This window comes from Myxine glutinosa, chromosome 5 (assembly GCF_964187855.1).
Source record: "Myxine glutinosa chromosome 5, kmMyxGlut1.1, whole genome shotgun sequence".
NCBI classification, from domain to species: domain Eukaryota; kingdom Metazoa; phylum Chordata; class Myxini; order Myxiniformes; family Myxinidae; genus Myxine; species Myxine glutinosa.
In genome coordinates this window covers 174,333,764-174,356,878 of record NC_136265.1, presented here as the reverse complement: position 1 = coordinate 174,356,878, position 23,115 = coordinate 174,333,764, and the positions used below count along the sequence as shown (strand labels likewise).

General features: G+C 44.8%; 2 protein-coding genes across 8 annotated transcripts in view; both read right to left on the bottom strand.

Moving 5' to 3' along the window:
- The window catches only part of DTD1 (D-aminoacyl-tRNA deacylase 1), a 903,613-nt gene that overhangs the window by 60,272 nt on the left and 820,226 nt on the right, over positions 1-23,115 (bottom strand). The gene's annotated exons all lie outside the window — the stretch shown is intronic.
- Positions 202-23,115, bottom strand: part of BTBD7 (BTB domain containing 7) — a 643,025-nt gene continuing 620,111 nt past the window's right edge. For 5 of the 7 annotated variants that reach the window (XM_078779099.1, XM_068115511.2, XM_068115513.2 and 2 more), the window contains 7 exons: positions 13,610-13,685; positions 12,560-12,720; positions 10,122-10,265; positions 7,857-8,052; positions 7,571-7,749; positions 4,320-4,673; positions 202-3,732 (listed from right to left, as the gene is read on the bottom strand). In XM_078779099.1, the coding sequence (XP_078635225.1) occupies positions 2,908-3,732; positions 4,320-4,673; positions 7,571-7,749; positions 7,857-8,052; positions 10,122-10,265; positions 12,560-12,720; positions 13,610-13,685 (1,935 nt within the window). In that variant the 3' untranslated portion in view covers positions 202-2,907. Of the gene's footprint in view, positions 3,733-4,319; positions 4,674-6,914; positions 7,191-7,570; positions 7,750-7,856; positions 8,053-10,121; positions 10,266-12,559; positions 12,721-13,609; positions 13,686-23,115 lie in introns of those variants that run through there. The other 2 variants (XM_068115516.2, XM_078779100.1) reach the window with 2 other exon arrangements.

Genomic DNA, 23,115 nt, shown 5'->3' with positions numbered 1-23,115 from the left:
TAACCTGCATGACATTTGAATAGTTAATACAACCAGCTTCATTTCATTAATCCTTCTACCAAACAAAAAATGGTTGCTACACCAGGGAAGCATTATGAAGCGTTGAACGTTACAACATGTGTCGCTCCATGCATATGTCATTTGAGCCGCAAAAGAGCAGGTAGGCCTGGTTGTACACCCGCCCAAGGGGACTGTCTGTGCTCCAGCATAGATATCAAATTTATGAGACTCAAAGTGACCAGTAAGGCAATTTGAAAACATTGTTCACGGTTTAATGTCGACATCAATTATATACAAAGCATGGCACACTCACCAAGCACCAAAAGTTAATACAAAACAGGTCTATACGTTGCTTGCATAGTGTCCTCTGAGAAAGTCAGCTCAAGTCCAGAGGAAAGCCCCGAAGGCACAAATTCGTTCTTCTTATTCCTTGCTAAATGGCAGCAATAAAAGAAGGCGTGCAGAAAACGAGGTCAAAAGAAAAAGCCGAAAGCAGGTTTTTAAAGGGTGGAGAAGTACGAAGAGGTTTGAAGTGAAGACAGGGAATAAGATTGAGGCTGAAGGCGTATAGAAGGAGACGAAGCGCTGAATGAGTGGAGAGACGATGAGTTGAAGAATGCATTTTTGGGGGATACAAGTAAGAAAGAGGAAGAAAAAGGTCGACTGTGTTGGAGAGTTTTAAGAAGTGTATGAAAAAATCAAATCACGGTCGCAAATGAGGGCAAATAAAGAAAGCGTAGAGAGTTCAGTTGATTGATGTAGTTGGAAAAGTAAAAGGTGGACAACATGCAATTTGATGACAAGATAAAGAGAAGAAACTTTCTATAGGCCTATCACTATCACATCGCAGACAGGTCGGTGGTCTCTGCCTTCTATCGCCTCCTTACTGGTCTTGTACCCTCTGCCTCTTCAGTTCTGTACCCCCCACCCAGATTTATGTTGGGTGCACATGGTCCACCAGCAACCCCGTTCTTGTGAAACAACCTAAATCCCGAATCAATGATCGCTGCTCAGCTCCACTCATTTCTTCCCATCCGTGAAACCAATTTCCACACTCTCATCAATCTCATTGATCCCTCCAGGTCTTCAAGACAGCTGTTCACCTCCATCTCAGATCATCCCCCATCCAAAACCATGATCTTTACTATACCCATTAACCCACCTCCCTTCAAGTTACCTGTTTCTCTTTCCTGAGAGTTTGCTCCTGTATCCATCTTGTCCGCCCCATGTATCCTCTCCGACCCTCAATCCACCCCCCATATCTTATTTCTCCAAGTCTCCCTCCACTTTGTCCCTCAACCGTCTTGTCAGTGTGTACCTCCTCGTTCAATTGCTCCTCATGTTCTGTCATGGCCTTCTCCGTTCTATGTTTCAGCTCCTCCACGAGCCTCGACTTCAACTTTGTATACAAAAAAAAAGAAACCAAAAAGGAAACGATATGAAAAATAAAATTATCACAATAACTTAAGAGTCAGCATTGCCCTCTGGCACCGCCTTTCCCCCACAACCAATTAGAAAGCACCAAGCTGCAGTCTTGTGCCAACCTTGTGTCACAAAAACATGTCAAACCCAGTAATGTTACTGCAAAAATGGAATCCATAACAGCAATTTCCCCCTCAAACATCGAGGTCATTTCGATATGTCACGAAATGCCGCACTTCTAAAGAAACGAAATGAGCCGAGGAAAACTCGACATCAATCCATGAAAGTAAACTCATTCACTGGCGATAAAAAAATAAAAGCATGCAACACCATCATGCCTATGCCGCTCAGCGACAGTCGTTTCACATTGGAAGCTTATCTCGACAGGTAAAAATGGAAAAACAGTAAAAACCAAATCGAAATATCAAAGAAACACACGGACCTGCATGTGCCCTGCTCAGAAAAGGCACACACGTGCAGGAGGTATACAAGGATAAAGACTGAGGAAGGATGGAGGATGTGGGGAGAACGGGGACGGTGGAGATGAACGAATAGCGAATAGGGACAGACACAAAAATGAACCGAGACAGACAGAGATCTGAAAGAGGAAGGCATGAGGAAAGAGGAAAGAAGGCCGTGAAAAGGCATGTAGAAATAGAGGAAAGTGGATGTGAACCGAAAAAAGGTTAAAGGGAGAATGAAAAGAATGAAAAGGAATGTAAAGACTGGTAAAATGAGCAGGACGATACTTTGGGAGACAGGAAGATCTTGGCAACCTCAATCCTTGCAGAGCAATACTCTTCGAACAAACAAGAAGACCTTGGTGTGTCTGGCCTAGATCAGGGCAGACAATGACCCAAATTGCACCTTCCACAAGTCAACTTAACGATACAAAATAAATCAGCAGGCATTCTCACGTGGAAATACTCTTTAGGCCTGCTCAAAAGAAGTAATGAAAAACTTCTGGCTCCTTCATACTTGTAAATGAACACGTTGCCCGTCGTAGAAATGGCTATCAACATAAGGCAAAAGAACACGTCAAGGGCATCTGGCTGGAACTTTGCTTTTCCGGGAGGTTTACCCCAATTGTAAGACAATGCCAGTGACTGTTCCGCCTCTGTGCTCACATGTGACACTCGACGGGCTCGGCCAACGATCCAAGTAATCGCGGGTTATTGCCCGTAACTCAGCGTAGTGCTCCACAAACACTTGGAACCTCATGAATAAATCCCTTCAGCGGTGCAGGCCTCGTTCTCCACCCTTTTCTCACCTGACATCCCTCCCACCCCTTGGAAATACATAACAGGAAGAATACGACGAGAAAAATTACTTGTGTTGGATAGGCATGCAACGTCACTGAGGACTCACCCCCTCCCTTTTTTTTCTTTGCTCATTTTCTTTTATATTGGGAAAATATACCTTAATTGTCCGTTAGGATCTTCATCCGAGGCAGCTGAACATTTGAGAGGTGTAAAACTGCCAGTTTCAGAGTGCTGACTTGCGGATTGGCGTTTCATGGCCGTCACTTGGCCCGCTATACCAAGCTTCTTGTGCACCTGGACGTGTCCGGCGATGGGGATCTGTCCGTAGCTCAAACCTTCCTTGTAGTTCAGCGACCTCCAATTTAAAAGCCCTCCTGACATGGCCTGATGTAACTTGAGGTTCACATGCTACTCTCTCACCATTACCTGGGGATCTAGTGCCAATGTCAGGCTGATGGATCGATGGAATTTGGCGATTATTTGTTGGACCGTCAGTGCTGCCAGGTGCTCTTGGCTTCAATGCCGGTCTTTCTGGTTGTCGTGCATCGATAGAGGAGAACAGTGGCGGCACTGCTGCTGCACATCCACTTGATGATTCCACGCTGCGCCAGGCAACAGAGGAACCAGCAACAAGTGCGGCAGAGTGAATGATATGGTCCTGCTGAGCAAAATCGACCCGAGTTGTTCGGCTGTGACCAACAGCCGTGGTGTGGCAGTGGATATCTGGCGGTGCCGGGTCATTATACTCCGATCCTTTAGGTGTGCCAACTGGGAGGTAAGCTGCAGGGCCTGCAATGGTAGCCCCCACTTTGGTAAAATCGTACAAGTCTGGGCAGCTCGGACCACCACTCTGCGCTGATGTCGCACCACCCCCAGAGTTCCTGGTGCCGCCGGCACTCATTCGTGATTGGTGGGCCTTTGTGGCAGTACCACGTCCTAAACATTCGACCGTGGGCAACTCGAGATCAGCTAAAGCGAGCCGGCCTAGAGATGATGCTGCAATTGCGATGTCTGGGATGGACAGGTCTACAAGGCCAGGTTCAGCTGCCTGCACACAGATTGAGAATAAATGTCAGAAATTACGGTCAAGCATTGCGATTGTGACCCACAAAGTTAATCAACGTTAAATACTACTTCACCAAAACTTTGGTATGTGTATATATATATATATATATATATATATATGAATACTTATCGACTCAAAAGATTTCAGCTTTACATTTTTAATTAATTTGTAAAAAAAAATCCACTTTGACATTTTGGGTTATTATGTGTAGATCAGTGACAAAATTTTTTTAATTTCATCTATTTTACATTCAGGCTGTAACACAACAAAATGTGAGAAAGTCAAGGGGTATGAATAGAGACATAAAGAGAGACAGAGAGAGATACCGAGAGACAGAGACGGAGACGGAGACAGAGACAGAGAGAGAGGTTGGGGTGTATGAGAAGAATAAAGAGAAGGGAAAAAGGAGATTGGGAGGAGAAAGGAGTCATTGGAGGGGACAGATGTGAAGGAAGTGGGTTCCTTATGCAGATCAGTATTGACAATCATTTGAGATAGATTGTACCAAATTGAATCACCTTTATCATGGATAGCATAAGGAAAGAAAGTGAAGGAGTGTGAAGAAAGACCTGTGCGCCTCTGGAAATATCACTGTTGTACGAAGCACAGTCGGGTAGCGCAACCTCCGGAGGTAAAGGTTTGGGTACATTGTTGAGGGGACAGCGTACTGAGCCAAAGCCTTTGCCCCTGCTTGAAGACCTTGGCTGAAAACAGCCAAGAGGTGGAGGACAGTAGGGTGGTGGAGGAGGAGGAAAAGGCAAAGCCAGAGGGAGGCTGGGTGCAGTCGAAGTCTCAGCGTCAAGCCCGAGCAGCGACTCCACACTTGGCATGCTACGTATCTTGCGTCGTCGAGGAGGGAGGCCAAAGGTAGGCCGCGGACTCTCTTCCTCGAATGCACCCTCTGGGAAATATCTGTAAAGATTCTGAAAAAGTAAAAAGCAAAGGATAAAGACAAATCAAGTCAATGAGATAAAACTTGCTGATCAAAAAACACAATTTCATTGACTGTGTTGATCATCACAATTTCAGGTGCAACCTGTGGCTGCTGGTTTGCATTTTTGCTGGAAGTGCAGCTGTGCCTTGTGATGCAGTGTCCCCTGCTGGTTAGGGTAGGAATTTGGCATTTGACCATGGTGCTGCCGAATACTCGTCTACTCTTCACGAAGGACACCGTGGGATATTTAGCGTCCACCAACTAATGCTGGCAGACGGAACGCCCAGTTTATCGCCCATCGGAGGGACGGGCACACACAATGATGAATCACCCTGCCTGCGAAACACCGGTATGACAGTTTATAGCTGAGTCGGGATTCGAACCCAGGCTGGACGGCCCAGAGGCGAGTGTGCGTAACTTTCGGCCAGGGGCCAGAAACCCAAATAACAAGAGCCAGTTTTTCAAATTTGGTTAAAAATGCAATATGTTAAGAGCCGCAATGCACGCAACTCCTATTTCAAAAACACAGAATCACTGCTCACCTCCTCTCATTCATTCCTCGTTTTTCCTGCCTGTGGAATCAACTTCCACATTCTCTTCAATCTCATCCTTCCCTCCAGGTTTTTAAGACAGCTCCTCACCATCTCAGATAATCCCCCATCTAAAACAATGACCTTTTCCACCCCTGTTAACCCCCTCCCAAGCCCACCTTCCAAATTTCCAGTTTTCCCTGAAAGTTTGCTTCTGTATCCATATTGTCCACTCCGTAAGTTCTCCCAACCCCTCATTCTTCCCCACACCAATTATTTGTCTAAGTCTCCCTCTATTTTGTCCTTCAACCCTGCTGTTGGGGTTTTAAATTCTCTTTCTGACGCCCTCTAATGAAAGGGGAGTTATCAAACGTTATCGAAACAACATCTCGTTTGCTATTTTTATTCAAGTTGTTCATTATATGGATTCCCGCTTACCTGCTCAGCGAGGATCAAGGCATCGCAAGCTTTTTAGAGTTGAGTTCGAATTCTAAACTGAGGCTGGAAGTTGAGCCTGCACAACAGGTTGAGGCCGCACTGTTGCCAACAAGATGTCCGAAATAACCACAGCAGATACGTGGAGCATAATGTGTAAGTCGTGCTTGCAGAGTACGCTGGTAATCAGAAGTATTTTGCTATTTATCATTGCCAAAGTTATCAAGTATTATTTTATCCTTTCACAATGCTCACAAATATTTTTTGTCATGTGGAATATTGTTACGTGGAAAAGGGGGTGACGGATCCATGTGTTAGGAATAGTATGGATCATTGGAACATGTTCTCGAGTAGGTTAGACTCGCACTGTATTACGGACATGTTCGAGTTAAGTCGTATGGAATATGTGCACCGAGGAGCCAGTGACCGCCAGGCGTGTTAAAACAGCATTGGATACAGACGTTGTCGTGTAAAAGCTCCTGTCTACAGGTAAGACAAGGTGGAGGACTTTAGGTGAGGGCAAAGCAACATACAAAGCACTGCCTGTGCAGCCATGGAATGTCCTGTGAGCCGTCAAAGATGGCTTTACCCAGGGTGTGCGGGACAAAGAGGTACTGCACGGGACGGTGAGTGGCCAATTGCAGGAGCAGCCACGTGGTGGAAGGTAGTCCCTGAGGGCATAAAAGCCACGCACTGTGTCTCTCAGCATGCTCTGTCTCTCTCTCTCTTCTCTCTCTTCTCTCTCTTCTCCTCTCTTCTCCTCTCTTCTCCTCTCTTCTCTCTCCTCTCTCTTCTCTCCCTTCTGGTAGCTTGGCGTGCGGACATAAGACTCCCTTCCCAGACTCTGCTCTGCCAGGGACGCCAGCCATCTCACCATTCACAGTGGACTGAGTTGGACCATCCCTGCAGATTTGGGGTGGCGTGGAGATGCCAATTAATTTGCTCAAGTCCTCACTTGTCCCCTTTGTTGTGCATGACGTGTGATTGGCATCTTAACTGGGGTTTGGTTCTTTAATTTCATTTGTTGCTGTATTAGGTACATGTGCTCCCTTTTTCATTTTTTTTTGAGCACCAGCTGTGTCAGTTTATTTATTATTAGAGTCTCGCCTTCCCTCCCGTAGTGCTTTAAATAAACCTTTTTAAATGCAAGACGTGTTCCCACCTCCTTGTTTTCACGTGAGCTTGCGACAACTGCCAGTGTTGGAATGCTTTTTTTTTTTTTTTTTTTTTTTTTTAAATACATGGCCTAAGGCTTGTAATGGAACGAACACACACACACACACACACACACACGCACACACACACACACACACACACACACACACACACACACACACACACACACACACACACACACACACACACACACACACACGACAAACACCTAAAACAGCCACTGAGCTTGGGGGAAGTGTCGTCACTGCCTTCACTTCCCGGGATATTCTGGGTACCAGCGACGTCATAATGGCACCATGGCACCGCCTTTCTCACCGCACTCAGCGGAGAATTTCATCAGGAGAACGTGACAATATCATGAAGGCCTGCAGGATGGGTCTCAATGAAGCCATTACACATCAGACGGGCACCACAGAAATACTTTTGAATATTGGCAAGTGAAATTTACCATGGGAAAAAGAGAATTTTAAAATGATTGCATCATAAGTTTTCCCTTGCCTTTAGGTTAAATAATGGACATAGACCCACCAAAAGCAGTGAGGATAGAATGGTTCAGATGAATTTGGCAAACATTAGGCCAGAATAGAAATTCGACAGAAAAAGTGAACTTGTTTTAAACTGCAAGAGGGCAGAAATGCTTATTGCATGGTTTGGATAAAACACAACGTCGAGATGATTAGGGGGGGGGGGGGAGAGGAAGGGGGTGTGAATGGTGGGTTGGGGACAAGTGAAGGGGGAATCTTACTTGCAGGAGGTCAAGGGCAAAATCTGGAAGGCCAGCTTCTCGCAAAACACGAAGTTGCAGGTATCGAGTGATAGAACCAGTGTCACTGCACGGCAGTGCCAGGGCGTGCCGTGCCACACCGCTCCCCCGGAGCTCTCGATAACGCTTCACCAGCTGTCGCATGACCGCCAGTGAAGGCACTACAGGATACAGGAGAGCGCTGTTGCTGCTGCATATTTCAGCATCGGTACACAGCAGGATGAAATGGCCCTGTATAGTTCACACAACGTTCACGGCCATCAATTACCTGGGATCTCGTTTCCTACGACAGTCAGAAGTGGAGGTGGGTCGTGAGGTGCTGTGCCAAATCCCAATGGGCCATGGGGATGTGGTCTGGGAACACCGCCGTCCACCATGTACAAGGTGTCGGGGACGCTGGAAACACGGGCCCAGCGGTGCCGTTCTTTATCCGCGTGCACAGCCATCTGCTCAGCCAGCACCGCCTGTCCACAGCATTCCGATACAACGCAGTGACTATATGGGAAATAATAAGGCGTAGTTAATGGCCATGAGAACAACACAATGGGTCCATCATCAACAATCTTCTACCTGCTTGAGGTTCCATTTTATGGAGGCCAACGTTGGTAATGCAATTCAAATGCATTTGTTCTTCTCTTCCGACTTTCTAGAGGACTCAAGTAGTTCTATTTACTACCTCACTCTGTTGAGAATTGAGAAAGATACTATAGTATTTAATAACAGAGATTTCATCACTGAAGCCTCAAATGATTTCGATTTTTTTTTTTAAATCTCAGCAATAGTACTTTCAATGGCTTAAAAGCCCGAGTGATCTCTACAATATTCTCAAAAAAAAAAACACAAAAAAGTACCTGAGGTAACCATGAGTGGAGTCAACATTGAAATGAAGATAGAGAGATTGGCATTATCTGGCTACGTGCCTCGGTAAACCATGGCACAGATGCATTATGGGTTAATGGAAACCACATTACCACATGCGGCTCGCTGATTTGTGATAGATAATTGCCCGCACCAGTAAAAGAGCAAAATGGATTGTGTGTTTCCATTTTAGCACCACGACTAAGCCTCGTGTTGGCTTAACGGTTAAGGTGGCGGGCTTAAGATCTTAGGGTCTTGTGTTTGAGCCCCTGTCGTGCCGTTAAATAACACCAGGTGGGTCGACTCAACCCGTCAACCTTCCGAGGTCGGCAAAATGAGTACCGGCTTACCGTGAACTGGGGGCACTGCATCAGCGGCACAGCCGTGCTCCCAACAAAGACGCAAGCAGCTGCACAACAGCTGTTTCGGGATTCGATTATTCGATATTTCGGGATTTGGGATTCGAAATTTCGGGATCCAAGGTAGTGGCTAATGGAACACCATGAGGACGGGGATGATATCGAGCAACGGATGCCTGTACGGTGGTATTGGTAAGCATCTGGTTTCTAAAACGATAAAATTATAAATAAACTAAATAAACTTGAGTACCAGTTCACTGGTAATTCCCTGCTTGTCGTAAAAAGGCGACAAAAAGGGTTGGCGTCAGGAAGGGCATCCGGCCGTAAAACATTGTTTCAAAAAGGGGACCAAAAAACAACAACAACCACGGTCCCCGAAAAAGGACAACCCCCGCTTTGCGGGGAAAATGGCCTCTAGAGGTGTTTTTTTTTTTTTTTTAATCTGCCAAGAAAACAAATTGCTTGGTGCCCAAAAGCAAATAGATCGACTTTCAAAAGTTTTCTTCAAAGGATTTAATATCCATTATAAACATTTCCACGCTTTACTGGTCGTGTAAGTGGAAAGGCAGAAAATCTTTCGAAGCTCACGGGTTCAGTACGGCCCTCAGATGAGGGTGTTCTCGACTCCGGACTTCACAGCCTTGTGAACTGCGGAGCGTTAAACTGTTTCCAAGAACCGTGAGGAAGAAAGAGAGACGTCATGCACAGCTGGAGTAACTGGCCGTGCAAACAGCACTGCTCGCTCCCATCAACGTAATAAGAAGTTGGAGAGCGCTCGGTACACCATCCATGACCTGCCCGGATGGGCCCATCGTGCCTGTGCCGAATAATCCAAATCCCAGCGCTCCGGCCTACGGCAGACTGCGCTCATTATACGGCCAAACGTGCCAGCACAAAACTTGGCCGAGCAATTCGGTTTACAGATTGCAAAGGCATGGGGATAAAAGGAGGATGGTGTTGGGGTAAGAGGAGATAAAACCACGTTCTTTGTGTGTACGTGATGACGTGATGGCGTGTGACGTGATGACGTAGTGTGTACGTGATGAGCCACTAAAGACTAAACCTTCGCTTGAGGATATGCTATTTGTTGCAGCGTGTATTGATGCTCGCTTTAATAAGCCGAGTCAAGGTTCGGATCCTTCGGTCCGAGTACAATTCAAACTGAAAACACCGATATTACAGGAAATGCATCATTGTGCCACATGCCTGGAGCTGTAAACATAACCGAAGATTGCAGAAGCGCAATCGATCTCCTCCAATACCCTGTGACCCACACCTTATCAAATCAATTATAACATAGGGAACATGAAGCACACCTTGGCCTCTTCCACGTAAGGCGTGAAAAGACGAGGTTTCACGCCGATGTTCCCCTGTCTGCCTCGCAGCCATGCGTTGCCTTTCTTGTCCTCCATCGATGGCAGCATGTCGGATGGGGGGCGGCTGATGAGGCCACGCTTTAGCTGTGGGGTGAATCGGGTAGGAAAGTGGGCATGCGATTAGCATAGGCTCTGGGCCCCAGAGCAGTGAAACATTTGATCAAAAGAAAACAAGATACGCAATTCGGAAGTGGAAATCCAATGTTACCTCCACCACTGAAGGTGGACGGAGGTTATGTTTTCACCCATGTTTGTCTGTCTGTTTGTTTGTCTGTGAGCCGGGCATCTCAAAACTTTATGGATGGATTTGTACAAAACATGGTGGACAGGTTAGGTGTGTGTCAAGGACGAAGTGATTATATTTTGGTCGAGATCAGAATCTGGATCCGGATACGGGAATTTTAATAGTGATTCTTCACCATTGAGTGATAGGGCCAAGAACGACATATAGCACGATATCTCAAAAACGTCCGCATGGATTATAAAAAAAACAAGGTGGATGAGTAGGTTAGGTGCCAAGAACAAGCCGATTAGCTTCACGTCCAGATTGAGATCCGGCCTATCAGTGGGATACAAAACGTTAACTGGTCAGCCTGGCAGAGTGTCATTCCAGTTTAGAACGTCATCCACCTCAGCCGTGTCGACTTATTGAATAAATGTCTAAATTGGCACATTCCTTCTAATTTGATGCTCATTTCATTTGGGATTAAAGACAGGCAAACTAGAATAACACCAAGAAAGAGCAATCCGAGATTGCAGACCCTCGCCAGGATGTGTTTTCAGTGTTTTTTAAGGCTTTTGTGTTGAAAACAAATACGGCGACCGGACCATGTGACCGATGACGTCATCATTATTATTTTTTCTCCACCAATTTATCCCTAGATGATGCTCAAGAAATTTCATCTTGATCAGATGAAGTTTTGTACTTGTCGAATTATGACGTCATAATGGAGGCACATATGACATCAGCATTAGCATATTTTATTCCCCATGGAGAGTTCTTTACAATGAGCCGTGTTTCAATTTTTTTCCATGCAGCACTTTCAAAGATATAGAGGTGTAAAGTTGTTTGGTTTTTCCAAGATGGCACCCATACCACGTGACCTATGACGTCATAATTATCATTGAAAAAAAACATACAGGTGGAGTTGCACCGATAGTGGAAATTTCCTGTCAGTCGGACCAACGGTTGCAGAGAAAATCATATTTATTCTGTGCGGACAAACAAACAAACAAGAAGACGTCATGCGGAGCACACGATACTTGCAAAATCCGCCCCCCAACCCCAAGAAAAAAAAATTCCATTGATACAGCAAATTGTCCGTTTCATCAAGATTAAAATTGACAATCTTGATCATAGCTCGGGTCAACAGGAAGAAAAGTGACGATTTTTCAGATGAAAAATTATGATTTTGTAAGGTTGACCTTGAGTTGACCTTTGACCTAAAAAAAATAGTTAGTTTCCCTATTTAGTGACTCAATGTGCAAATGCTGTTCAATTTTCAAGTCAATCGGATGAAAATTGAGGATTTTAAAAACTTGGCCTATGTTGACCTTTTGGCCTATGTTGACTTCAAAAATAGTTGATGGTTGAATTCAGTGACCATATATGTAAATCCTCTTAGAATTTGAAGTCAATCAAATGAAAATTGGTGATCTTAGAAATTCGGCCTATGTTGACCTTTTGGCCTATGTTGACCTCAAAAATACTTGGTGGTTGAATTCAGTGACCAGATATGCAAGTCCTCTTCAAATTTCAAGTCAATCGGATGAAAATTGAGGATTTTAGAAATTTGGCAAAGTTGGTGACCTTTGGCCTATGTTGACCTTTTGACCTTTTGACCCCAAAAACAATAGGCTTCTCAATTGGGACGACATATACAACTTGGTGATGTTTCGTGACGATCGGTTTAGAATTGTGACCTGTAGGCCGGTGACATACAAACAGACAAACAGACAGACAGAACCACAAACGCAACCGACCAATATACTTGAACAATCTTCGATTTTGCAAGTAACAAACAAACAACAGACAAACGGACCCAAATGCAACACCCTCTCCTCCTGCGAGGGTAATAATAATCGTACTAGCAACGATAAGAAAGATATCGTTGATGGAATGTCACATTATGCAGTCACTAACCGATGTGCCCACACATTTCTTACACAGCCACATTTGTTTGGTATAAAGTGTGATCAAAAAAGGCACTTATAGGTTTGTAAACATTTCTCTCCAACCTCAAGCCTCATTTTTCTCTGGCTGCGTGTGTGAGTTTGCGTGGTGTGTGTGTGTGTGTGTGTGTGTGTGTGTGTGTGTGTGTGTGTGTGTGTGTGTGTGCATACGTGCGTGCATGTGTGTACGCGCAGTATGCACTGACTGCGTTAGTAAGGGTGTCTGCATTTGCCGGCAGGAGTAGCTCAAGGCGCAGACAAGGCAGTAGAGGCGAAAGCATCTCTCGCAGCTCCTCTGGATCCAGGTCTTTGCGACGTATGCCCTTCTTGCTGACGCTGTGAGCAGTGCTGCTGAGCAGGTTGGGCTCTGCGGAGGTGGCAAGACAGAGTGTCACCCAGACACACGGTGGCGCAAGACTCACCGGCATAAGGTGAGCAGCTCTGGTAGATGGCAAATGGAAACAGATTACCGGGCAGACGGTCATTGCAAGGAGAAAGATATTAAGAGGAAAGAGGAGTGAAGATGATGAATGTTAAAAGGCAAAAGAAGTTCAAACTACCAAAAACTCGTCTCGCAGTGCAACTCGAAATAACCACAAGGTGACCCTCAATCCTCAAAGCGATGACCTACAGAACCAGAAAAATGCAAATCAAATGGAAACTAAACTATGCATGAAGCTAACACCTCATACGGGAGCAAAGCGCAGCACACTCGAGGCCTCTGCATTTTATAGTTTCAGAAATGGACGTCTCTCCTGCGAGTACAATCAGCCTGCCAGAGAATTGACCGGGAGAAGTCCTGCCAGGAATGTACTAACTGGAACCTCAGAACGAAAAATTAATCCAAAATCAAAACGCAACTTGTTTTGCATCTACGGTTTAAATAACTTTCTATTTCAGGGGTCGGACTCCTCTGGTTCAATCTCTTCCCATTTTCAAAGTCGAAATGCTGAATCGTGCGCTCACCGTTTAATTTTGCTCGTATAACATGTTACATCGATTTGGCTCGAGGTTCAATGAAATGTTTCCGAGGCGGCTGCGAGTGCAAAAACATGCTGGTGCCAGTAATTGCCCACAAAAGAAACGGGTCACCTTATTCCTCAGGGTGTAAAAGCAAATATGAAAAAAATATGATGCAAAGCAAATATTTAGTAGCCAGAAGAAAACCAATGGTAGGAGAATCAGGACTCTTACACCCACACCGGTGTCCCCACTGCATGATGTCATGTATGGAGAGCAGAAAAGGGTTCACTCACCTCTGTCTTCCATGCGTTTGATAAGATGATACTCTCCCCATTTGATGACTGCCTTCAACACATCTTGTTCAGAGGCCTGTGTGCACGCAATGTAGGGATCGGGCATGTTAAAAATCACAAAGATCATTCTTGCCCAAAATGTAGGCTAGAAAGTGCTAATGGCGGAAGGAAGGCAAGGGTTGCAGAATCAAACGGTGCATCGGGTTTTGGACCCATCACGTGGACTGGCACGGACCCACTAGCACGGTTTAGTGTTGGAGATTCAATTTGGAATTTTAATCCTGGGTTCGAGTTCAATTGGCACAACCTCGTGCACCACACTCCACAGTGTCCTAAATCACCCGCACCACTTCCGTTTGTACCCCAGCCCACCACTTCACCTTGACGATCACTGCTTTGTACAGACGTTTTCCGCCATCCCTGTTACCTGCCGGAATCTGGATGGCCAAAGGTATGCAAGTGGAAATTGAAGGCAGGATGTATGTAACAACTCGCCTGTTAAATGAGTGTCATCAACGTGTTGGCTAACAGGGCCAGTGCCATTAACAATGCACACAGTCACTCAGCAGGCGAGGTAAAATAAAAACCTTTGTACACCTTTGTGATGGAATGTCAAGAGTGGGTAGTGTGTTTGAAGTGCGCCGGTCTCTCTTGGCGTACTCAGACGTGACATTTTGCTGGTAAAACGAGATGGTAGAAAGGGGCGTCCCAGCCAGATCCGTTTAGTCGTGCGATAGCTACATCTTTCATTAATGCAGTGATGGCGAATTGAAATGCCTGGCTTTGTCGATGGAGCTTCGTACAGACTTTGTCTCAACTGAATCGGTCGCCTGCGCTTTTCGGTTTCCGAAATAAGTAAAATGGATGCGAGTGGCCCAGTACCTGCTGGTACCATGCAGTGTCAGAGCTTTAAAAGCAAAAACAAATGAGCACGGAACAATATATTTGGTCTACAGCAGTGGACAGGTGACTAAGGCTGCATTGGCTTCACAACCATGCAAGTGGAGGTGGGGAATAATAATTTAGATTTGCACCCAAACATGGAGGGTCAGACGTATGGAATCATGAACAACTTGTTTTACAGTCTGTGGTCGACCTACAGCTTTCCCCGTATAAAATAAATACATAAACCACATCAGATCACAAATCCTTACTCTGGCATTCTAATAACATAAAACCAGATTCTGCGGTGCAATGGTTAGAACGGGGTGTCCTACATTTATTTGGTTGCTGGCCGGATTGACTGTTATTTAACGGGCTCACAGGGCGGGCCAGCCAATAATGATACGATTCTCATGTCTTTGTACACAGATGACACACTCTATCCATGTGCAGGAATATATTTTTTGGTTTTTGCTTTCTGTTTTTCTTTGTATGTAGAGACGAGGCTCGTGGAAGAGCTAAAAACAGAATGGATCAGGAGGCAACAAATCAAAAGGAGCAGCAGAAAGAAGGGGTTAATGTCAACAGCAGGGCCAAGGGAGAAAATTAATGGAGACAGACAAACAAGGGATGCGGGTAAAAATTAGGGGTTGGTCAGAACACAAGGGGTGGGGAAGAAGGATACATAAGCAAACTTTGGGGGAGGGGGGCAGGTAGAAGTTCGGGGATGGTTTAACGGGTGTAGAAAAGATCATGGTTTGGGATGGGGGCTGCTTAACATTGGCGTAAAGGTGGGGGAACCGGGACTGGTAGAGAGGGGCTCATGGGGATACAAATCTGGCGTGCACGGAAGATCGTGCAGAGTGCATGGTCAAAGTGGGTGTGCAGATTGAGACTGGGAGGTCTCAGTGGGAAACCCACAGTGGCCGAGAGGGATTGGTAACCAGGTAGAGATAAGAATAGAACAGTTAGTGAGGCAGGGACAAAATAGGGTTTTTTCTTTTGATGATTGGCTGATTTAAAATATATGTCTTTCTCCTTCTTTTTCGCATCTCATCAAGATTAGGAACGAGTGAGGAATGGATGATGAGGTGAATGAGAACGAGGTGTGTGGACCTAAAGCTTTTAGTATTGATGATTAAATGAATGGTGCGAAGTGGGTCCCCATGAAGAGGGATCTCCATTTAGAGTTAGGTAGATAGAGAGGGTTCAGCTAGAAGCTGTTCCAGTGTTGGTTCTGAAAGTAGTCAGTGAAATTGTGATGGGTGCAAGAGTTCAACGATGGGCTGGAGTGTGGCTCATCGGGTGTTGGAATTTTAGAAATGGTTACCCAGACCAGATAGTCTGGAGGAGTGGCTAAATTTTGTTGGTAGGCCCGGTTACCCAGGGAGAAGTCCCAAGGCGCTACGTACTAGACTAGAGAGTGCACTTGGGGAAGCCAGTGAGGGTTCTCCATAATTCGGTCTAGACAAGGTAGCTCTCAAGGTGGCCCCAGCGGCCCTGAGGTGCCGTATTGGGAAACAGGCAGAGGCCTGCAGTTGGAGCCACACTGCCCAGCCATGAGACTGCGCAAAGGCACAGGAAGAAATTTTGAGGGCCAGGCCAACACCGAATAGAGCACCAGCACACCAATTGGTTGTAGAGAACCACAGTAAAGGGGGTTAAAGGTAAATGAGAAAAAATGTTTTTGCAAATGTTAGTACTGTTAGCAAAAACAGAAAATGTTAGCTTTGACGAGGTTCGGCAAGATTCGAACTGCACAACCGGACAAACCTGATAACTGCAACAGTATTTATCCATCCACTCATCTTGAAATACCTTTCCTTCCTCAGAAACTTTACGGTCGACATCTTGAAATGGTTTCTAATTCAGGACATGAGTAAAACATAACGCAATACACAACACTACTCCAGTCAATGGATCGATTAAAATCTTTGCGTGTTCTCCATTCGTTAATTGAGCTATCGCCATTCAATTACATGTCACTTGAGTCATTACAGTGTGCAGCGATGGAACAAATTAGTCGTCGTTTGTCCTATTTCGACGTTTGGTTGACGGACAAATATTTTGATCCGGAAGTGTTGTGTTCATCCCACAATACATTGCTCTTGGACAAAATGCACGCGCACAAATCATGCCATGTTTTGAGTGTGTGTGGCGTGGCAATAGGGACAATACTGGACTTTTGAACTCACAATGTTCAACAACAACAACTCAAGACAACTCACAAAACTCACTCGCAATGCATCCCCTCACATGAGCAGAACCCCTCAGCAGCATTGGATATCGGGGCGTTTTATATCGTGTGTACGATGCAATGATTGATAGATAGGCCGATCCATATCAAATGTATTGTGCGAATGTCTTCGACATCGTCAAATGTCAGTTTGACGTCTTCGACACCCCCCACATCCTCCCCCCCAAAAAAATCAGAAGAACAATAGACCTATTAATTACCAGCAAAAGTATTCGTCCCCAGTGACCGGGAAAACAAACAAATTACCCATCCCCAGTGAAGGGAAAAGTTTAGGTTAATCTATCAATACAAATTATTTCATGGACATTATAAAATGATTCATGCTTCTTAACACCAATGGGATGGCCATATCTGGGGCAGGTCGATGCACAGGCAAAGTCTGAAATGATATTTACTATTAATCATGTTGGGGAGGAGGATTGGGGGAGGGTTGTGAGTGTCATTACAAGTGCAGTATACATTCGTTGCAAAAGTATTGGCACCCTTGCACTTTTTTCAAATAACTCACGATTTTCTCGAAAAATAAGTTGAAATTGACAAAAGTATTTGGTCTCCGCAATTCTTTATTTCACTGTTAAAATCACAGAACCTTTGTTTTATATTCAGAACTTAATATATCCTTTTAAATCAGAAAATAAAAAGAAATGGCATTGACAAAGTTATTGACACCCAAGACTTAATATTTGGTAGCACAGCCTTTTGACAAAATAACTGCAGTCAAGTGCTTCCTGTAGCCATGGGTGAGCTTCCTACACCTCTTTACTGGCAGTTTGGCCCATTCTTCTTGTGCAAACTGCTCCAGTTCTCCCAGATTTGAAGGGTGCCTTCTCTCAACTGCTGTTTTCAGATTTCCCCACTGGTGTTCAATGGGATTTAGATCTCGACTCATTGCTGGCCACTTCAGAACAGTCCAGCGTTTTCTCCTGAACCATTCCTGGGTGCTTTTTGAAGCGTGTTTGGGGTCATTGTCCTGCTGCAAGACCCATGATATTTGATGGAGATCCAGCTTTCTGACACTGGGTTGAACATTGTGCTCCAAAATGCCTTGGTAATCTCCTGATTTAATGATGCCATGCACACATTCAAGGCACCCAGTGCCGGAGGCAGCACAGCAACCACAAAACATCACTGAACCTCCTCCATGTTTGACTGTAGGGATGGTGTTCGTTCTTTTCTTTGAAGGCTTAATTTTGTTTTCTGTAAACATAGAGATGATGTGCTTTACCAAAAACCTCTAATTTGGTCTCATCTGTCCAAAGGACATTCTCCCAGAAGAATTTTGGTTTGTTCAGGTGTTTTGGCAAACCTCCGTCAGGCTTTCTTTTGTCTCTCTCTCAGCAGTGGGGTCCTCCTGGGTCTCCTACCATAAAATCCCCTTTCATTGAGTTGGCTACGGATGGTGCAAGTTGAAACTGTCGCACCTTGTGTCTGAAGGTCAGCTTGAATCTGTTTGGCAGTTAATCGAGGTGCTTTCTCTACCATTCGAACAATCCTTCGCTGCAATCTTCAATCAAGTTTTCTCTTGCGGCCACATCCAGGTAGGTTGGCTCCAGTGCCATGGGCCTTAAACTTCCTGATAACATTGCGTACGGTGGACACAGGAACATCAAGGTCTCTGGAGATGGACTTGTAGCCTTGAGATTGTCCATGCTTGGTTACAATCTTGTGTCTGACCTCCTCAGACAATTCTCTGGTTTTCTTTCTTTTCTCTATGCTCATTATGGTATACACAGTGACACAAAACAGCAGAATGACTCCTTTTCTCTATTCAAACTGGTTGAATGAGTGATTTTTATATAGCAGGCACCTGTAACTCACCACAGGTGAGTTCAATTCCAAAGTAAAGAAGAATCACCTGCTTGAAATCTAATTATTTCTAACAACTTCTAAAAGGTGCCAATAATATTGTCCGGGCCATTTCTGTGTGGAATAAGCTAAGATTTAGTAATTGTTTCAGCTTTGTTTGTTTTGTTCCACTGCAAACCAAAGAAATACATATGTGGATACCAAAATATTTTTTAATTTCAACAATTTTCTGGAAGAAATACTACATTGTTGGAAAAAAGTGCAAGGGTAAGTGTGCAAGTGCAAGTGCAAAAAAGTGCACTGAAAGTCATTTTGAAAGTCGCGTATTGGCGGATCGGTAACAGTGCTTCATGGACTTTCCTTTACACCATAATTACGTTGCTTGCTATCACAATGTGTGGTTGCCATGTGGGTAAGTAGGTCCTAATTCTTCACCATAAAACAAGTAATTCCAACTCCCAGGTGTTTGAACGTCATTTGTGAGTGGCCATCTTAGACTATGAAGATCAACTATAATTAAAAAAAACTAAAAACAGGTGTTAAGTAAGTTAACCTTCAAAGTAAGTCTTCCCCCTTGAATATCATCACCTCTTTTTAGTTTATTAGATAAACCCTCTCACCTGTAATCAGGAAACTTTCAAATTGTGATTCCCAATCAATGGCACGCATTATAAATAGTCAAAATCAGCTCAAAACCTGCAATATATGAAAAACTACTTTCTGACCAAGGATATGCTTTTGTTTCACAATATTTAACGGACACTCACACCAGTTACAGAACCATCCATTTCGAATGAATCATATCGTGGCCTTGCCATGCTTGTTTCGAATGTGATCCATCGATCTTCAGCTTTTCCTGTCTTGCAAATCGCTGAGAATGGTTGTAATACGAACAATACCTCACTACACGCTCCCACTTTGGGCTATCGTATTTCTTTCTTTCCTAGACTTAAATTTCATTCTATCTCAGTGTGATTAAACAGCCTCAATAACGTAGTGGTTAAGTTGGCCGCTCTTGAGTCTGGATGAGCAGAGGTTTGCATCCCGGCCTTAAATTGCATGTAACAAAAACATACGGCTGTAGCAAAGACTCTTAAAATGGTATGTGCTGCTTTCTTTCTTGATGCTCAGTATTTGAAACGGATAGAGCAGAGACAGACAACCATAGGTTAGCAATCATTGTGCAGCATTGATGGGCCAAATGGCCCCCTGTCCTGACATTATTTGTAAGGGAATCAGACGGAAAAGCCTTCCATCTTTTTGGGCCTGTATTTGTTTTTATTTATCCATACTTATTACTTGCAAAATCGAAGATTTTTCAAGTATATTGGTCGGTTGCGTTTGTGGTTCTGTCTGTTTGTCTGTCTGTTTGTTTGTTTGTCACCGGCCTACAGGTCACAACTCTAAACCGACCGTCACAAAACTTCACCAAATGGTAGAGTTGGTCATAAGCAAGAAGCCTATTGTTTTGGGGTCAAAAGGTCAACATAGGCCAAAAGGTCAACATAGGCCGATTTCTAAAATCCTCAATTTTCATCCGATTGACTGGAAATTTGAAGAGCATTTGCATATCTGGTCACTGAATTCAACCACAAATTATATTTTAGGTGAACATAGGCCAAAAGGTCAACATAGTCCAAAAGGTCAACATAGGCCGATTTCTAAAATCCTCAATTTTCATCCGATTGACTTGAAATTTGAAGAGGACTTGCATATCTGGTCACTGAATTCAACCACCAAGTATTTTTGAGGTCAACATATGCCAAAAGGTCAACATAGGCCAAGTTTAAAAAATCCTCAATTTTCATCCGATTGACTTGAAAATTGAACAGTATTTGCACATCGAGTCACTAAATAGGGAAACTAACTATTTTTGAGGTCAAAAAGTCAACTCAAGGTCAACCTTCCAAAATAATTTTTCATCTGAAAAATCGTCACTTTTCTTCCTACTGACCCGAGCTTTGATCAAGATTGTCAATTTTAATCTTGGTGAAATGGACAATTTGCTGTATCAATGGAATTTTTTTTTCTTGGGGGGGTGGGCGGATTTTGCAAGTATCGTGCTCCGCATGACGTCTTCTTGTTTATTTATTCTCGTTCTGGATTTGACCCTCTTATAGACCTTTTTTAAAGCCTGGTGTTGGCTTAACAGTGAAGGTGGCTGGCTTAATATCATGGGGTCTTGAGTTCAAGCCTGTCATGCTGTTGAAAATTAGCCCCACGCGGGTTGACTGAGCCTGTCATCCTTCCGAGGTCGGCAAAATGAGTTATCATCGGCTGTCCATCGAGGCGTCGACGAAGACTGGACGCCTGGGCGAGAATTTGTTTAATTTTGTGCCCATCAATTTTTTTTCGTTCATCGTCGAAATTTAGTGCCCATCCCAGGTTCTCCTGAGGGTGTTGAGTCGACTATGATTTAAGGCCTGGTAGTTTGTAGACTTCAACAGGATGGGCTGGATCTCTGTGACGGTAATGAATTAGCCAGCTGGGTTTGTTAAACTGATGATCAGATAGTAACATGGCAATTCTCCTGAGATGAGTGTAGTTTTCACAAGTTTAGAATTTAAATTCTCAAAACAATTCGGTCCCTCTCCTGGATGTGAATCCACTTGACCTACATCCTCTGGCCTGCTACCACTGTCCAATTTCCTATTGTTACATATTTAGGTGAATGTATGTAAATTACCATGCAGGTCTTTGCTTCCGTGTGTAGTATATTAAGTTGTTGTGTAGTTGTTGTGGTTGGAGGGTCAGGAGCCCTTCTGAAAGAGTGGCAGGAAACGGAAGTGGCCGGAAGCGGAAGTGACGAAAAGGGAGGAAAAAGACACGAGGGAAAGGAAGGTTTTTTTCTTCCTCGCCCCGCGACGACGAGAAGAGGGAATCGACCTTACGCTGCGCTGAAAACGCGCCGTTGCGAAACGTCTGGCGAGAGGAGTTACCTGGGCGGTAAATACCTTTTGACACGTCCAGTCACCGTGAGTTCGTGCACGAAACCAAGCGTCCGGGACAGTTTGCCCCGTCTACAAAGACGCGTACGGGTCCGCACGTTGGGCCTCGCTCGCGTCGGAAGCCGCGCTGGGTTTTTGCCCATCTACAAGGACGCGTAAGGGTCGCACCTGGGGCCTCGCGCACGTTGGACGCCGCGCTGGGTTTGCCCCGTGGCTTGGCAAGGAGGTGCGCTGCAGCCGCGGCCCCAGTCCGAGACGGCACGTTTAGAGCACGTCCGCCCGGGGCTCGTTCAACCGCCCGTGTGCGGAGAGGAGAGACATTGACCACGGAGGGAGTCAGGAGTGGGGCTCACGTGAGGAATGTATAAGATTAAGATGGCCATCTTAGAGTTTGTGTAGATGAGTTCACATGGTTGTAATATTGATTGTGCCTGGTTGTGTATTGTTGATTGCTCGGGGAAAATCTCCGTGGTTGTGTCTTTGAAAGTGTTTGGTATCATTACCATTGGAAATATATACTTGCACATCAGTTGTCGCCTGGGTGAAATTCCTATGGATTGCGTGGCGAATGCGCCTATATAATACTATTTGCTGGCGAAGGTCCTCTCACGGTCCGGGGGTCACCGAGACCTGGTATGCACTGAGGGGACCACGTAACAGAATTGGGGGCTCGTCCAAATTACGATTTGCGGTTTCGCAATTGGGTCTACGTCCGGGATCTAAAAGTGTATAAAATAATAAAATAATAATATTTTTGGTAATTAAAATTTATTAATTAATTATTAATTGGTAATATTTTTTTTTTGAGAAATTGGGGAAAGTCTTGGGGTGAAGGTTAACAGGTGTTAACGATAGGCACCATGGCGTTTGTGGCACAGAACTTTGGGGTAACCCCGAGTGAGGCACAGTTCCGAGCATTGCTAAAGTCGGATCTCTTGAAATTGGCCAAACATTTTAACTTGGAGGTCCGAACTAATTTGAGGAAGGCAGAGTTGCAGGCCACGGTGATACAATCTATGGTGGGATTAGGAACATGGGACGAGTTAGCCTGGGAGTGGCTACCCGAAGAACCAGAAGACGTGGAGCTCCGGAAACTGGAGTTGCAATTACGGAGCCAGGAACGGATCAAAGAAGAAGAAAGGAAAGCAGAAAAGGAAAGAGCAGAAGAAGAAAGGAAAGCAGAAAAGGAAAGAGCAGAAGAAGAAAGGAAAGCAGAAAAGGAAAGAGCAGAAGAAGAAAGGAAAGCAGAAAAGGAAAGAGCAGAAGAAGAAAGGAAAGCAGAAAAGGAAAGAGCAGAAGAAGAAAGGAAAGCAGAGGAGAGGAGAGAAGAGAAACAAGCAGAGGAAAGGAGAGTGGAAAGAGAACTCCAGGAAAGAAGAGAAAAGGAACAAGCAGAGGAAAGGAGAGCTGCAAGGGACCTCGAAGCAGAGGAGAGAAAAGCGGAAAGGGAATTAAAGGAACGTGACATGCAGCTTCAGCAAGAAATCAAATTCAAGGAGCTGGAGTTAATGAGAGAACGGGGAGAGGCACCACCCTTGCTGACGGGGTCGACACCTAACCAGAAAACCTGGGATGTGGGCAGACATGTGAGGCTGGTTCCACCGTTCAGTGAA